The 18,227-nt window shown below is 43.8% G+C and overlaps 1 protein-coding gene across 1 annotated transcript; it reads right to left on the bottom strand.

Moving 5' to 3' along the window:
* Window positions 1-14,851: 14,851 nt before the first annotated feature.
* On the bottom strand, window positions 14,852-15,588 carry LOC103644496 (protein disulfide-isomerase). The gene is made up of 4 exons (XM_008667692.1): window positions 15,535-15,588; window positions 15,217-15,441; window positions 14,957-15,089; window positions 14,852-14,883 (listed from the first exon to the last, which is right to left on the bottom strand). The coding sequence occupies exons 1-4, from the start codon at window positions 15,586-15,588 to the stop codon at window positions 14,852-14,854; spliced, it is 444 nt and encodes a 147-aa protein (XP_008665914.1).
* Window positions 15,589-18,227: the final 2,639 nt, after the last annotated feature.

Here is an 18,227-nt window from a genome sequence, read left to right as displayed (position 1 = left end):
CACATGCCTTATGGCAAGGGAGAAGAAGGTATGTACTCGCAACTCTACCTATGCTTCTTCAAGTGAGGACGAATCTAGTGATGAGGATGAAGTAGATTATTCATGTTTGTTCAAGGGCTTAGATAGATCTAAGATAGACAAAATTAATGAATTAATTGATGCCTTGAATGAAAAGAATATACTTTTAGAAAAGCAAGAGGATTTGTTGTATGAAGAACATGATAAGTTTGTAGAGGCTCAAAAATCCCTTGCATTAGAAATTAAGAGGAATGAAATGCTTGCTTGTGAAGTGTCAACATGCCATGATTCTATTTCTAACTTAAAGAGCATTAATGATGACTTAAATGCTAAACTAGTAGAAGCAAATAGATCCAACTCTTGTGTTGAACATGTTGAAATTTGCACTAGGTGTAAGGATGTTGATATTAATGCGTGCAGTGAACACTTAGTCTCCATTTCAAAATTGAATGATGAATTAGCTAGTCTTAATACCCAACTTAAGACTAGCAAAAGTGAATTTGAAAAACTAAAATTTGCAAGGGATGCCTACACTATTGGTAGACTGTAATACCCACTTTGTAAGAAGTGTCTAAAAAGAGAAATTATGTTCCTGTATACATATATGTGTGACCTATATTGATCATTTCATGTGGACACCTCACTTCCACAGATAAATAATCAACAAAAGACACTCAACTAAATTATACATCATGCTGGGATTTTCTTTTGTGTGCGTATTGTGACAAAATAAAATAATAAATGTGACAAGAAATATATTAAAATCCAAAGTGGAAATTTAGAAATTCAAAAGGGAATTCTAGAAAATTGAGAAAAGAGAAAACACCATTAAGCAAATAAGGTAGAACAAAATATATAAATAAGAAAGTACTTCTATACTCCAAAAGATTGAACTGGGTACACTTTTAACATTGATGGATCACAGGACCGAATTCTAATTTAAATTTGAATTCTAAAAACAAAAGGGAAAAGAAACCATAAAAGAATAAAAGAAAAAAAAAGGGAAAGAATAAACTGCGGATTGGGCCCAAACCACCTGCCAGCCCACCTAAGCCTATCTACAGCGCGGCCCAAACTTCCTGTGTGCGCGCATCCACCCGGCACCCTGTCGTGTGGGACCCACTGGTCGGGTTCGACCGCGCGCGGAACGTGGGGGAAGTGCCGACAGGCGGGCCCCGCTTGACCGTTTCTCAAACGCCCGGTTTCGCTGCCACTCATGTGTGTGGCTTACCGGTGGGGCCACCTGGTCATCACCCTTCCTTGCGCCATGCTAATCCCAACGAACTCCGCCGTTCTCGCGTAATCATCTCACCTATCTCCCTCGCCGCGGACTCCGGATCTCCTGAGCTCCTGGGGATAAGTAGCGCGCATGCGGCCCCCTTCTTCCCACCGACCCTGCGTCTCTTCCGCAGCCATGGCGACAAGCAGAGAAGTTGAGAGAGAAAAAGGGGTGCCGCCATGGGTTCGGGCGCTGCTCCACCATCCTTGGTCTGGGCGGGTGTTGGCGCTGGTGTTGGGCACTGGAGCTTCGCCGCAAGGATGCGCAGCGCACACGGATGTTCGTCGCAGCTTCGCCTGGGTGGATTCGTTCTCGGCGCGGCTGGAATTTCTCACCGATGTGAGCTCTCCGCCGCCAAAGCGTCACCTGCCATGGGCGGGCCTCGTCACCACCTCGCACTCCGGTAAGAAGCCTCACTACGATCCACCATATTGCACTCCTCGAATAGCACTGATCGGATTGGAGTTTGGGGCAAATCACCGAACGCCGGCCATCTCTCCGCCGTCTGGGCTGGAAACGCGCCGCCGCCTGGCTACGGCATGAGGAAGAAAGCGCCTGGGACGTTAGATCCTATATGGACGGCTGAAAATAGAAGCAGGGCACCCCTTCGCCATTTTATGTCCGAGCCATTAGATTTTAATCGTGTGGCTCGCGGTAGATTGGATCGTGGGCATTCGTGGGCCGTGGATCTTTGATCGTACGGTTGACGTTGCATACCGGTTTATAAAGCGCCCAGATCTAATCTACACCATCGGATCTAATCTGGGCGGTCCGCGTTCACCCGTACCCCTTCGGCCGGGTATTTTCTTAAAGAGACCCTCCACTTCAAACTATTCAACCCGCAGTCCTGTCTGTGGGAATCCTGAGTCTTGGGCAATTTTGCGTGTTAGCCCCTGCAGTTTCTGATAATAGTGCGCCCAGTCCAGTAATTAAAGAAAATAGGAAAAAGAGATTTAGAAATTAATTTTGAGTATAGAAATAATTGTAAAACTTGTATAATTCATAGAAAATTCATATTAAGCCCAAATTAATCCGTTCCAATTCCTATAATTGTGTAATATTATTGTCTAGCATCTAGTACCGCTGTCTTGACATGAAAGTCACATTAAAATTTATATCCTATTTAATTTTGTACAAAACACATAGAATCTTCAGAAAATCATAACTCCTCCGTTTTAACTCCGATTTGATCCGTTCAAGTTGCGTTAGTCTCGTAGCTTCGCGTAGATTATTTTTATGCAGTGTATTCTTATGTTTGGTGTAATGTTAATTTTGCCTATACACTGTTTGTTTGTAATGCTACGACTAGCGTGAGGACACGTGTCACCTGAAGATCATCCTGGTACCTGGAATCTCAAGTCTCAGGCAAGTTGTGCCCTTGATCACTTCTTTTTACCCAGCCATGTTCTGATTAATCATAATGATCTGCATAGGTTAATTTTGATGGGACCCAATAGGTTACCCTAGTTTGATTATCTTTATACCTTGTTTACCACTAAAACTTTTTGGGTAGTACATGCTAGTGCTTTATGTGGTTTTGGGTATGAAGATACATTACTCATGATTATACTTTTGTTATCCGTTGTTATTTATCGTTCATGATAAGATCATTATGTTAATTGGAACATGGAGCGACCACCCGGGAAAACAGTGCTACCACAAGGGTATAATGGGACGCCCTTGGCTGATTAATTAGGAAAGCTAGTGGAGGACTACCTTACCCGAAAGGGGCAAGGGCAGTAGGGGAGTGGTCAGTGTAGGGAGACCCTCGGGAGGATTTTGCTGCGATGGCGGTCCTGCAAGGGAATTCCTGCATTGGAGCTTCCTATAAACTGTAGCGGGTTTTCTGAAGCTAGTGGAACTTTGTAAAGGCCTCGTAGTGTTACCCTGCCTCGCCTCCTCGGTAGAGGTGTATGGGAAGTCGCGATCCCTTGGCAGATGGGTAACATGACTTGTGGGTAAAGATGCGCCACCTCTGCAGAGTGTAAAACTGGTATACTAGCCGTGCTCACGGTCATGAGCAGCTCGGACCCTCACATGATTAATTTATGGAACTAAATTCAATTTGTCATATGCATTGCATCGCAGGTGATGTTGTTACTTCTGTTCTACTATTTAATTGGATTGGTATTTACTTATACTTAGTAATTGCTAATAAAATTTTGACCAACTTTAAAAGCAATGCTCAGCTTCAACCATCCTCTTTGGTAAGCCTTACACTTCATGAGCTCCCACCTTTGGCGGGTTCATGCACATTATTCCCCACAACTTGTTGAGCGATGAACGTATGTGAGCTCACTCTTGCTGTCTCACACCCCCCCACAGGTCAAGAACAGGTACCACAGGATGAGGCGCATGGAGGATGCTGTGATGAGTTCGTGAGAGGTCTAGGCCGTCGTCTCCCAGTCAACTTTGGGTTGCTGGATCGTTTCCTCATATGATGTAATTATTTAATTATTTTTGTACAGAACTCCTGTTATATAGTAAAGATGTGACATTCGATCCTGTGCCACTATGCATCATATGTGTGAGACTTGGTCCCAGCACACCTGGTGTTTATGTTCGCGCCCGGGTTTTGGACCCCTAAAATCCGGGTGTGACAGAAGTGGTATCAGAGGAATGTTGACTGTAGGACGAAACCTAGGTAGAACTGGACAACCATTGTCTACTTACCTTTGCTACTCTGATTCTTTTCTATACTTTTCTTAATCTTTCTCATCTATTTCCGCTTTACTCTGATTATTCTTATCTTTTTTTCATTCTAAAGACAAATGTGGATTTCACACTTTGAAATCCTGTGCCTAAAGTGACCTTTAGGAATAGGAGACCTAATCATAGGAACAAAAAAAACAAAACTATTTTTATAGATATCTATGAACTTGAATGCTTGTTCTTATGATACTTGTTTGATTTGGATCTTTGATTGAGTGTGATGAGTTGTGGAGTAATGTCCACAATTGCATCTACATATGCATAAAAGCATAAAGAAATCATAATATAACTAGATCAACTAAGAATACCCCCCATTAAAATATATCTAGCTTCATAAGATCCATCTTATCTTAAAAGATATTGTCTTACCTTAATAGATTCATCTCATCTTAAAAGATTTTATCTTATCTTATCCTAACCACTTTGCTTATCTCATCCTGGAGTAACCACCATGATCTAATCCAAAGTAATTAGACATTATCTAGTCTAACCTAGTTGTACCAATCTAATCTAGATCCCATCTAATCTACTATGATCCAATTTAAAGAGAGTGACCTAAGAAGTTAGTTAATCCTGGTGAAATACATTAGACCCTGCTCCTATAAACAAGTTTGAGATCCTAGATCAACTCGGCCATACCCAACAACTTGACCTACATAATAGATCTATCTTAACCTCCTGTCCCAAACCCGGATGGAGACACCAAAGAGCAAGGAGGAGGAGATCAACCTCGACATGGAAGAATAGGAGTCAAATCAGATCTCGAGATGATTCAAATTTACCACCTTGGACAGGAGTCTTCCCTTACCAAGTTCTTCTTACCATCAGCTAACCTCACTCTGACCATCTCTCTTCTTACCTGTGTGTCTAAACATAGAAGATACCCATGCATTTCTAAGTACTTGCTAAATAGTATTTTAAAAAGAGAAAGAGAGAGACTCTTAATTTTTGAATCCATTAGAAACTACAATCTCAATTATAAACCAACCTCGGTATAACCCTTCTGCTTACTAATCTCGAGGACGAGATTATTTTTAAGGGGGTAGGATTTGTAATACCCACTTTGTAAGAAGTGTCTAAAAAGAGAAATTATGTTCCTGTATACATATATGTGTGACCTATATTGATCATTTCATGTGGACACCTCACTTCCACAGATAAATAATCAACAAAAGACACTCAACTAAATTATACATCATGCTGGGATTTTCTTTTGTGTGCGTATTGTGACAAAATAAAATAATAAATGTGACAAGAAATATATTAAAATCCAAAGTGGAAATTTAGAAATTCAAAAGGGAATTCTAGAAAATTGAGAAAAGAGAAAACACCATTAAGCAAATAAGGTAGAACAAAATATATAAATAAGAAAGTACTTCTATACTCCAAAAGATTGAACTGGGTACACTTTTAACATTGATGGATCACAAGACCGAATTCTAATTTAAATTTGAATTCTAAAAACAAAAGGGAAAAGAAACCATAAAAGAATAAAAGAAAAAAAAGGGAAAGAATAAACTGCGGATTGGGCCCAAACCACCTGCCAGCCCACCTAAGCCTATCTACAGCGCGGCCCAAACTTCCTGTGTGCGCGCATCCACCCGGCACCCTATCGTGTGGGACCCACTGGTCGGGTTCGACCGCGCGCGGAACGTGGGGGAAGTGCCGACAGGCGGGCCCCGCTTGACCGTTTCTCAAACGCCCGGTTTCGCTGCCACTCATGTGTGTGGCTTACCGGTGGGGCCACCTGGTCATCACCCTTCCTTGCGCCATGCTAATCCCAACGAACTCCGCCGTTCTCGCGTAATCAGCTCACCTATCTCCCTCGCCGCGGACTCCGGATCTCCTGAGCTCCTGGGGATAAGTAGCGCGCATGCGGCCCCCTTCTTCCCACCGACCCTGCGTCTCTTCCGCAGCCATGGCGACAAGCAGAGAAGTTGAGAGAGAAAAAGGGGTGCCGCCATGGGTTCGGGCGCTGCTCCACCATCCTTGGTCTGGGCGGGTGTTGGCGCTGGTGTTGGGCACTGGAGCTTCGCCGCAAGGATGCGCAGCGCACACGGATGTTCGTCGCAGCTTCGCCTGGGTGGATTCGTTCTCGGCGCGGCTGGAATTTCTCACCGATGTGAGCTCTCCGCCGCCAAAGCGTCACCTGCCATGGGCGGGCCTCGTCACCACCTCGCACTCCGGTAAGAAGCCTCACTACGATCCACCATATTGCACTCCTCGAATAGCACTGATCGGATTGGAGTTTGGGGCAAATCACCGAACGCCGGCCATCTCTCCGCCGTCTGGGCTGGAAACGCGCCGCCGCCTGGCTACGGCATGAGGAAGAAAGCGCCTGGGACGTTAGATCCTATATGGACGGCTGAAAATAGAAGCAGGGCACCCCTTCGCCATTTATGTCCGAGCCATTAGATTTTAATCGTGTGGCTCGCGGTAGATTGGATCGTGGGCATTCGTGGGCCGTGGATCTTTGATCGTACGGTTGACGTTGCATACCGGTTTATAAAGCGCCCAGATCTAATCTACACCATCGGATCTAATCTGGGCGGTCCGCGTTCACCCGTACCCCTTCGGCCGGGTATTTTCTTAAAGAGACCCTCCACTTCAAACTATTCAACCCGCAGTCCTGTCTGTGGGAATCCTGAGTCTTGGGCAATTTTGCGTGTTAGCCCATGCAGTTTCTGATAATAGTGCGCCCAGTCCAGTAATTAAAGAAAATAGGAAAAAGAGATTTAGAAATTAATTTTGAGTATAGAAATAATTGTAAAACTTGTATAATTCATAGAAAATTCATATTAAGCCCAAATTAATCCGTTCCAATTCCTATAATTGTGTAATATTATTGTCTAGCATTTAGTACCGCTGTCTTGACATGAAAGTCACATTAAAATTTATATCCTATTTAATTTTGTACAAAACACATAGAATCTTCAGAAAATCATAACTCCTCCGTTTTAACTCCGATTTGATCCGTTCAAGTTGCGTTAGTCTCGTAGCTTCGCGTAGATTATTTTTATGCAGTGTATTCTTATGTTTGGTGTAATGTTAATTTTGCCTATACACTGTTTGTTTGTAATGCTACGACTAGCGTGAGGACACGTGTCACCTGAAGATCATCCTGGTACCTGGAATCTCAAGTCTCAGGCAAGTTGTGCCCTTGATCACTTCTTTTTACCCAGCCATGTTCTGATTAATCATAATGATCTGCATAGGTTAATTTTGATGGGACCCAATAGGTTACCCTAGTTTGATTATCTTTATACCTTGTTTACCACTAAAACTTTTTGGGTAGTACATGCTAGTGCTTTATGTGGTTTTGGGTATGAAGATACATTACTCATGATTATACTTTTGTTATCCGTTGTTATTTATCGTTCATGATAAGATCATTATGTTAATTGGAACATGGAGCGACCACCCGGGAAAACAGTGCTACCACAAGGGTATAATGGGACGCCCTTGGCTGATTAATTAGGAAAGCTAGTGGAGGACTACCTTACCCGAAAGGGGCAAGGGCAGTAGGGGAGTGGTCAGTGTAGGGAGACCCTCGGGAGGATTTTGCTGCGATGGCGGTCCTGCAAGGGAATTCCTGCATTGGAGCTTCCTATAAACTGTAGCGGGTTTTCTGAAGCTAGTGGAACTTTGTAAAGGCCTCGTAGTGTTACCCTGCCTCGCCTCCTCGGTAGAGGTGTATGGGAAGTCGCGATCCCTTGGCAGATGGGTAACATGACTTGTGGGTAAAGATGCGCCACCTCTGCAGAGTGTAAAACTGGTATACTAGCCGTGCTCACGGTCATGAGCAGCTCGGACCCTCACATGATTAATTTATGGAACTAAATTCAATTTGTCATATGCATTGCATCGCAGGTGATGTTGTTACTTCTGTTCTACTATTTAATTGGGTTGGTATTTACTTATACTTAGTAATTGCTAATAAAATTTTGACCAACTTTAAAAGCAATGCTCAGCTTCAACCATCCTCTTTGGTAAGCCTTACACTTCATGAGCTCCCACCTTTGGCGGGTTCATGCACATTATTCCCCACAACTTGTTGAGCGATGAACGTATGTGAGCTCACTCTTGCTGTCTCACACCCCCCCACAGGTCAAGAACAGGTACCACAGGATGAGGCGCATGGAGGATGCTGTGATGAGTTCGTGAGAGGTCTAGGCCGTCGTCTCCCAGTCAACTTTGGGTTGCTGGATCGTTTCCTCATATGATGTAATTATTTAATTATTTTTGTACAGAACTCCTGTTATATAGTAAAGATGTGACATTCGATCCTGTGCCACTATGCATCATATGTGTGAGACTTGGTCCCAGCACACCTGGTGTTTATGTTCGCGCCCGGGTTTTGGACCCCTAAAATCCGGGTGTGACATAGACACCCCTCAATTAAGGATGGGCTTGGCTTCAAGAGGGAAGCCAAGAACTTAACAAGCCATAAGACTCCCATCTCCGCCAAGGAGAAAGGGAAGGCTCCTATGGCTAGTAGTGCAAAAAGGAACCATGCCTTTATGTACCATGATAGGAGACATGCTAGAAATGCTTGTAATGATTCATATGTTTATGATTCTCATGCCATGTTTGCTCCTAGTTCTTCATATGTGTATGATAGAAATGTTACTAGGAAAAATGTTGTTCCTAAAAAGAATGTTATTCATGCTCCTAGGAAAGTAGCAAATGAACCTTCTACCATTTATTATGCTTGCAATGCTCCCTTTGCTATTTGTAGAAAGGGTAAAAAGGTAATTGCTAGGAAGTTAGGGGCAAGATGCAAGGGAGATAAAACTTGCATTTGGGTCCCTAAGAATATTTGTGCTAACCTTGCAGGACCCAACATGAGTTGGGTACCTAAAACCCAAGCCTAAATTTGCCTTGCAGGTTTATGCATCCGGGGGTTCAAGCTGGATTATAGACAGCGGATGCACAAACCATATGACGGGGGAGAAGAAGATGTTCACCTCCTACGTCAAGAATAAGGATTCCCAAGATTCAATTATATTCGGTGATGGGAATCAAGGCAAGGTAAAAGGGTTAGGTAAAATTGCAATTTCTAATGAGCACTCTATATCTAATGTGTTTTTAGTAGAGTCTCTTGGATATAATCTGCTATCTGTTAGTCAATTATGCAATATGGGGTATAACTGTCTATTTACAAATGTAGATGTGTCTGTCTTTAGAAGAAGTGATGGTTCACTAGCTTTTAAGGGTGTATTAGACGGCAAACTTTATTTAGTTGATTTTGCAAAAGAAGAGGCCGGTCTAGATGCATGCTTAATAGCTAAGACTAGCATGGGCTGGCTGTGGCATCGCCGCTTAGCACATGTGGGGATGAAGAACCTTCACAAGCTTCTAAAGGGAGAACACGTGATAGGTTTGACTAACGTGCATTTCGAAAAAGATAGACCTTGTGCAGCTTGTCAAGCAGGTAAACAAGTGGGAGGAGCGCATCACAGCAAGAACGTGATGACCACTTCAAGACCCCTGGAGCTGCTGCATATGGACCTCTTCGGACCTGTCGCCTATCTGAGCATAGGAGGGAGTAAGTATGGTTTAGTTATTGTTGATGATTTTTCCCGCTTCACTTGGGTGTTCTTTTTGCAGGATAAGTCTGAAACCCAAGGGACCCTCAAGCGCTTCCTCAGGAGAGCTCAAAATGAGTTTGAGCTCAAAGTGAAGAAGATAAGGAGCGACAACGGATCCGAGTTCAAGAACCTTCAAGTGGAGGAGTTCCTTGAAGAGGAAGGGATCAAGCACGAGTTCTCCGCTCCCTACACACCACAGCAAAATGGTGTGGTAGAGAGGAAGAACAGGACGCTCATCGATATGGCGAGGACGATGCTAGGAGAATTCAAGACCCCCGAGTGTTTTTGGACGGAAGCCGTTAACACTGCTTGCCACGCCATCAACAGGGTCTACCTTCATCGCCTCCTCAAGAAGACGTCATATGAGCTACTAACCGGTAACAAACCCAATGTATCGTACTTTCGTGTATTTGGGAGTAAATGCTACATTCTAGTGAAGAAGGGTAGAAATTCTAAGTTTGCTCCCAAAGCTGTAGAAGGGTTTTTATTAGGTTATGACTCAAATACAAAGGCGTATAGAGTCTTCAACAAATCATCGGGTTTGGTTGAAGTCTCTAGCGACGTTGTATTTGATGAGACTAATGGCTCTCCAAGAGAGCAAGTTGTTGATTGTGATGATGCAGATGAAGAAGACGTTCCAACAGCCGCCATACGCACCATGGCAATTGGAGAAGTGCGGCCACAGGAACAAGATGAGCAAGATCAACCCTCTTCCTCAATTATGGTGCATCCCCCTACTCAAGACGATGAACAGGTTCATCAAAAGGAGGCGTGTGATCAAGGGGGAGCACAAGATGATCATGTGATGGAGGAAGAAGCGCAACCGGCACCTCCAACCCAAGTTCGAGCGACGATCCAAAGGGATCATCCCGTCGACCAAATTCTGGGTGACATCAGCAAGGGAGTAACTACTCGTTCTCGATTAGTTAATTTTTGTGAGCATTACTCTTTTGTCTCTTCTATTGAGCCTTTCAGGGTAGAGGAGGCCTTGCTAGATCCAGACTGGGTGTTGGCCATGCAGGAGGAGCTCAACAACTTCAAGAGAAATGAAGTTTGGACGCTGGTGCCTCGTCCAAAGCAAAATGTTGTGGGAACCAAGTGGGTGTTCCGCAACAAACAGGACGAGCACGGGGTGGTGACGAGAAACAAGGCTCGACTTGTGGCAAAAGGTTATGCCCAAGTCGCAGGTTTGGATTTTGAGGAGACTTTTGCTCCTGTGGCTAGGCTAGAGTCAATTCGAATCTTGCTAGCATATGCCGCTCACCATTCTTTCAGGTTGTTCCAAATGGATGTGAAGAGCGCTTTCCTCAACGGGCCAATCAAGGAGGAGGTGTACGTGGAGCAACCCCCTGGCTTCGAGGATGAACGGTACCCCGACCACGTGTGTAAGCTCTCTAAGGCGCTCTATGGACTTAAGCAAGCCCCAAGAGCATGGTATGAATGCCTTAGAGATTTCTTAATTGCTAATGCTTTCAAGGTTGGGAAAGCCGATCCAACTCTTTTCACTAAGACATGTGATGGTGATTTGTTTGTGTGTCAAATTTATGTCGATGACATAATATTTGGTTCTACTAACCAAAAGTCTTGTGAAGAGTTTAGCAGGGTGATGACGCAAAAATTCGAGATGTCGATGATGGGCGAGTTGAACTACTTCCTTGGGTTCCAAGTGAAGCAACTCAAGGACGGAACCTTCATCTCCCAAACGAAGTACACGCAAGATCTGCTAAAGCGGTTTGGGATGAAGGACGCCAAGCCCGCAAAGACGCCGATGGGAACCGACGGACACACCGATCTCAACAAAGGAGGTAAGTCCGTTGATCAAAAAGCATACCGGTCAATGATAGGGTCTTTACTTTATTTATGTGCTAGTAGACCGGATATTATGCTTAGCGTATGCATGTGTGCTAGATTTCAATCTGATCCTAAGGAGTGTCACTTAGTGGCGGTGAAGCGAATCCTTAGATATTTAGTTGCTACGCCTTGCTTCGGGCTCTGGTATCCAAAGGGGTCTACCTTTGACTTGGTTGGATACTCAGATTCCGACTATGCTGGATGTAAGGTCGATAGGAAGAGTACATCGGGGACGTGCCAATTCTTAGGAAGGTCCCTGGTGTCATGGAATTCTAAGAAACAAACTTCCGTTGCCCTATCCACCGCTGAGGCCGAGTATGTTGCCGCAGGACAGTGTTGCGCGCAACTACTTTGGATGAGGCAAACCCTCCGGGACTTTGGCTACAATCTGAGCAAAGTCCCACTCCTATGTGATAATGAGAGTGCTATCCGCATGGCGGAAAATCCTGTTGAGCACAGCCGCACAAAGCACATAGACATCCGGCATCACTTTTTGAGAGACCACCAGCAAAAGGGGGATATCGAAGTGTTTCATGTTAGCACCGAGAACCAGCTAGCCGATATCTTCACCAAGCCTCTAGATGAGAAGACCTTTTGCAGGCTGCGTAGTGAGCTAAATGTCTTAGATTCGCGGAACTTGGATTGAATTGTAGCATACATGTGTTTATGCCTTTGATCATGTTCATTCTGCATTTTGTTGCTTATTGTGGTGCTCAAGTTGTACAAACACTCCCTGGACCTCACAAGTCCGTTGCAAAGTGATGCACATGTTTAGGGGGAGATGTGTTACAACTTGACCCTTTGAGACTAACCATGTACTTGAGTTTGATGATTTAGTCTCGAAGGAGGATTGAAAGGGAAAGGTGGACTTGGACCATGAAAGACTTCCACTGCACTCCAATGAGAGGGTAACTAATTCCAAGTTCATCTCATGAACTCTTATTGCATTTTGCTCTTAATTGAAGATTTTGGTGAGGCAATGGGGTTATAAGGCCAAGATTGATCCCGTTTTGGTGCTTGATGCCAAAGGGGGAGAAAATACAGGCCAAAGCGATAAATGGATCAGCTACCACTTGAGAGATTTGAAAATAGTAGAGTAGAGCTTTTGTTTTGTCAAAACTCTCTTATTGTCTCTTTTGTGAAAAGTTGGCTTCTTGTGGGGAGAAGTATTGATTATGGGATTTAGGGGGAGTTTTTGAAATCTTTGATCAACCTCTTTTGGAATGACTCTCTTTGTGCCTCAACATGTGTGGTTGACATAGAAATAGAGATTTGAGTTTGAGTTGCAAAAACAAACCAAGTGGTGGCAAAGGATGATCCATATATGCCAAAATTGAATAAAACTCAAAGTTAGTTTTTATTTGAAGTAGTTTTGCACTTGTTCCACTTGCTTTATGTTCTGTTGGCATAAATCACCAAAAAGGGGGAGATTGAAAGGGAAATGTGCCTTTGGGCCATTTCTAAGTATTTTGGTGATTGAGTGCAAACACAAGTGCTTAAATGTGAAAATATGCCCATAGATGAACAAAGTGCAAATCACAAGTTAAGGTATGTTTCTAAGCCTTAGTACATTGTTTTTGTGTACTAATATCTTGTCTAAGTGTTAGAAACAGAAAGAAGAAGAGAAGAGAAGACTTGGCTGTGTACAGCCAAGGGGCTGTTTCGGTCTGGGGCACCGGACTGTCCGGTGGTGCACCGGACAGTGTCCGGTGCGCCAGGCTGCCTCGGCCGAAGAGGCTGCTCTCGGGTTTTTCTCTAGCGACTTCGGCTAAAATTCACCGGACTGTCCGGTGTGCACCGGACTGTCCGGTGAGCCAACGGTCGGCCGGGCCAACGGTCGGCCGCGCGATCGGCGCGCGACACGTGGCCGAGCCAACGGTCGGAAGGAAGCACCGGACTGTCCGGTGTGCACCGGACTGTCCGGTGCGCCAGATCTGCAACGGTCGCCAACGGTCGGCTGCGCCTGTTAAGGAAAGAAATCGGGCACCGGACAGTGTCCGGTGTGCACCGGACTGTCCGGTGCGCCCGACGACAGAAGGCAAGGATAGCCTTCTGGATTTGTTCTCAACGGCTCCTAGCTGCCTTGGGGCTATAAAAGGGACCCCTAGGCGCATGGAGGAGGACAACCAAGCATTCCTTGAGCACTCTTGATCACTCACACATCAATCTTGCGCACTTGTTCTAAATTCTAGTGATTTGAGCTCCGTTCTAGTGTGCTAGTCTCTTGAGCTCAAGTCTGGGTCTTGTGTGTGCGTATTCGCTGTGATCTTTGTGTTGTGTGAGTTGCTAATCCCTGCCTTGATCCGTGATTCTCTGTGAACATCTTTTGTAAGGGCGAGAGGCTCCAAGTTGTGGAGATTCCTCGCAAACGGGATTGAGAAAAGAAAAGCAAGAACACCGTGGTATTCAAGTTGATCATTGGATCACTTGAGAGGAGTTGAGTGCAACTCTCGTCCGTTGGGACGCCACAACGTGGAGTAGGCAAGTTTTGTACTTGGCCGAACCACGGGATAACCACCGTGTCATCTCTGTGATTGAATTCTTGTGGTTATTGTGTTTTGACTCCTCTCTAGCCACTTGGCCATAATTGTGCTAACACTTAACAAGTTTTTGTGGCTTAAGTTTTGAAGTTTTACAGGATCACCTATTCACCCCCCCCTCTAGGTGCTCTCAATAACCTTTACTTCTAAACTACACACATCTACATTAGCTACTAAATTTATGATTTCACGCAATTGGCTTTACCTAAGGAACAAACAATCTAATACAAGAGCAATGGGGACGAAACGGAGTTGAGCGAGTGAGCACCGAAGGGGAGCGGGGACTCACATACCCATCGTTCTGCTGCTCAACCCCTGCAGCTCACGATCGAGGAAAACAAGTGAATCGATCAACCGAATAGTAAAAGTGGGAGCCTCTGGCCCTGGGTCTGCCCTTATGTAATGATCTTACCTATGGCTAAGAGAAAACTTTTGATTCAACCCTTTTGTGAAGTCAAACCTCAATCCTTCAAAAAGTTCAGGCTTCAAAGACACTACAAAAGGAGCATGTCATCTGTCAGCAGAGATCACGAAAGTAATACTAAAGTTATACAGTAGTGTGCATGCACCAAAAAACAGAACATCAATTGGACCATTTAGGTTTGCTATTGCTTTGGTCATACACGAAAAATAATAAACTACACAGAGCATATATCCCTCATCCCCAGTTAATTGAAAGGGAACTCAACAAGTGGATAAAAATTTCAAAATGACATTCTATTATTGTAATCTAAATTTTGAACATTACTACAATTCAATCATTCTATTCAACCATAACATTTGTCTTAAAGTACTTCTCATCTCTTTCGGATAGAACAATATTTGATGGAGACTACTTAAACAATTGAACTTGACTAAGGCTATGAAAGAAATGCTGGAGATTTTATTGGAGCTGGAAAAAAACAGAAAGGCAGCTTATGGGATCAAACTATATTTATAGCCATTTGTCAGTTATCAAAGTATACTGAGCAATGTCCATTGCCAAATATTTATAAGGTAGGAGTAGGAACCAAGCAATTCGTAGTCAGACCTCAGCTTCTCTGCGACCTCCATGAAGTTTGTAAATTCGGTGCCGCTGAATTCAGCGAAGATACCAACCTATAAAATTGCAATTATTATGTACAATCAGTTGTCAGCTCAAGATGATCACTTGGCTTGATCATCATAATACAGATTCAGTGATTACTGAATAAAAACATGTGAAAACTTTGAATTGGAAGCTTACAATGTAGATCTTCTTGTCATCGATAAGGGCCGCCGCATCTTCCGGTGACTTGATCTCCTTGGACGCAGGGCCAACCTGCTTCTTCAAGTAATGCACAATGCCATCAGCCTCCCTAGGGCCCTTATATTCCTGAATGTTCTTCCCCTGGTCTCTGAAGATCTTGATGGTTGGGAACCCTTGGACCTCGTACTTGGTAGCAGCCCATGTGTAAGTAGCAGGTTGGCCCTGCGTCCAAGATCTTCAGGGAGTGATTAAACTAATCAGAACACAGCCCATGTGTAAGTAAAGGGAGTGATTACAGGGTAGGAGATCCATTACCTTTGGAGCAAGTTTCTTGCAGTGCCCACACTTGCAGGTTCGATTTGACAACATTAGCTATAACAATTTAACTAATAAAGATGATTTACCGATAGCAATCGTAATCACATAGAAGTAAGACAACAGTGAAGTTCAAAACTTGTAAGACAACAGTGAAGTTCAAAACTTGCAGGTTCTGAAGCTGTGGACGAAGGAGCTTCGGCGTAGCGTAAAGATGACGATGGAGAATGAAACCGACTTAAAAGGGAAAAGATAGCTTAGCCCTCGACTGTTTACTTTTTAGCTAATAGTAAATGTCAGGGACATAAATGTAATTTTATCCAGGTTGCGTCCTGTGCCTATAAATAGATGAACAATAACATCGTACTGTTTAAGCTAACTTGTATTCACTCGCACGTCACTCTTGAATTCTTACCTTCTGACAAGCCGAAGGTACAAATGTAACTTAATGTCATTAATGTTTGTTCATGAACATATAATGAGAACGTAGATAATCTAATAATTTGATATAGTTATTCATGTTCTTTATATGTCTCATATATCCTTGCTTTTCATTACATATTGAGATGATGAAGGTTTGTCCTTCATAACCTTCGTCTGAGGATCATTATATCCTAAGGGAGATAATGCTTCGAAGGACGAAGGTCTTTAACCATTAACATTTGTGTTGTCCTGTTCTTGACTCATAGCATTTGAGAACAAGTGGCCAACAGGAAAACTGGTCATGTATACCCGCCCGGTACCAGATATGGATAGTGTAAATATCCGTTTTTCGCATACGGATTCATGTATTTTTACATTCGGGATGGATACGGGTAATACTCAGATAGTGCGGCTTCGGATTCGGGTCGGATACAGAGCGAGGACTATCGATAAATACCCGAATATTCGGGGTCGGATTCTGGTACACAGAATTCAGGTAGCCGTTTTTTCATTTTCTGCATAATATAGTTATAAAATCATAACCTTTACATATGAAATTTGATGAAGATAAAGTTAATATGATAATTATAGAGCTCAAAGAGATCTATAACTTTATAGTACATCACATATTTTGTTTGAACACATCTTTAGGCCAAAATCATTGAAATAATGTCCAAATTTATATGAAATTAATAGACTTAAGGTTATTTCCATGTTGGAACTTATGGTTATCTTTTTAGAGACTATTTATTAGTATTGGTAACTTATTTGCAATCTCCAGTTGACCCTAAAATATTTTATGAATTTAATTGTATTTTGGTGATTTTCTGCAAAAATAAAATAATACTACATAAATAATCTCAAAAATTCATGGAATTTTACGGAGGCGCAACATATGTCCATATGAAAGGGAAATAAGGTTTAACCTTTTCCCTATAAATAATTTTGGTGGTTCAATGACCAACACAAATTATTGGACTAACCAGTTTGCTCTAGATTATATATTCTACAGGTGCATAAAGGTTCAACACAAACCAATAAAAAGATCAAGTTAGGGTTCAAAAAGAAAGGAGCAAAAGAAACCGAAGAGCACCCTGGTCTAGCGCACCGGACAGTGTCCGGTGCACCAGGGCCGTACGACTCTAAACTCGCCACCTTCGGGTTTCTTAGGTCGCGCTCCGCTATAATTCATCGGACTGTCCGGTGCACCAGCGGAGCAACGGCTAGCCAGCGCAACGGTCGGCTGCAACGGTCGTCTGCAACTCTACAGTGCGCGAACAGTTCGCGTAGAAGTCAGAGCAGCCGCCAGAGGTGCACCGGACAGTGAACAGTACCTGTCCAATGCGGCATCGGACTGTCCGGTGCTACCAGAAGACAAAGCTCCAACGGTTGAAACCGTCAGAACCCTAACGGTTGGGTGACGTGGCTGGCGCACCGGACTGTCCGGTGCGCCCATCGACAGCAGCCACCCCCAACGGTTGAATTGGTGGTTTGGGGCTATAAATACCCCACAACCACCTCCACTCCAACAATCCAAGCATTCACAACAGTGCATTCAATACAAGAGCAATACACTTCACTCCAAAGACACAATTCAAGTGATCGATCCGCTCAAAGTCTCAAATTCAACTCTAGCACATTAGGACTTGTGAGAGGATTCTTTGTGTTCCTTGTTGCTCTTGTTTGCTTGGCTTGGCTTTCTTTTCTTTCTCACTTCTTACTCTCAAGCTTTGTAAGCGAGGCAAGAGACACCAATTGTGTGGTGGTCCTTGCGGGGTCTAAGTGACCCGTGAGATTAAGGAAGAAGCCTCACTCGGTCTAAGTGACCGTTTGAGAGAGGGAAAGGGTTGAAAGATACCCGGTCTTTGTGACCACCTCAACGGAGACTAGGTTCTTTGGAACCGAACCTCAGTAAAACAAATCGTTGTGTCATCCGCTTTATTTCTTGGTTGATTTGTTTTCTCCTCTCTCCCAGACTTGGATTTTATTCTAACGCTAACCCCAGCTTGTAGTTTGTTTAAAGTTATAAATTTTAGTTTGTGCCTATCCACCCCCCCTCTAGGCGACTTTCAATTGGTATCAGAACACGGTACTTCATTTAGAGTCTAACCACTCGAAGTGATGTCGGGAGGATCCGCCAAGAGGAAAATGGAAACGGCCACAAGCCACGGGAAGGCTCCATCAAGGGAGTCCGGCGCCAAAGGAAGGGAGGAATCACCTCCCCACGTCAAGTCGCATAAGAGTGGCGACAAGAAGAAGAAGATGAAGAA

Source organism: Zea mays, chromosome 1 (assembly GCF_902167145.1).
Source record: "Zea mays cultivar B73 chromosome 1, Zm-B73-REFERENCE-NAM-5.0, whole genome shotgun sequence".
Taxonomy (NCBI): domain Eukaryota; kingdom Viridiplantae; phylum Streptophyta; class Magnoliopsida; order Poales; family Poaceae; genus Zea; species Zea mays.
Note: the sequence above shows the minus strand (reverse complement) of the source record. Positions and strands in the feature narration are given on the sequence as shown.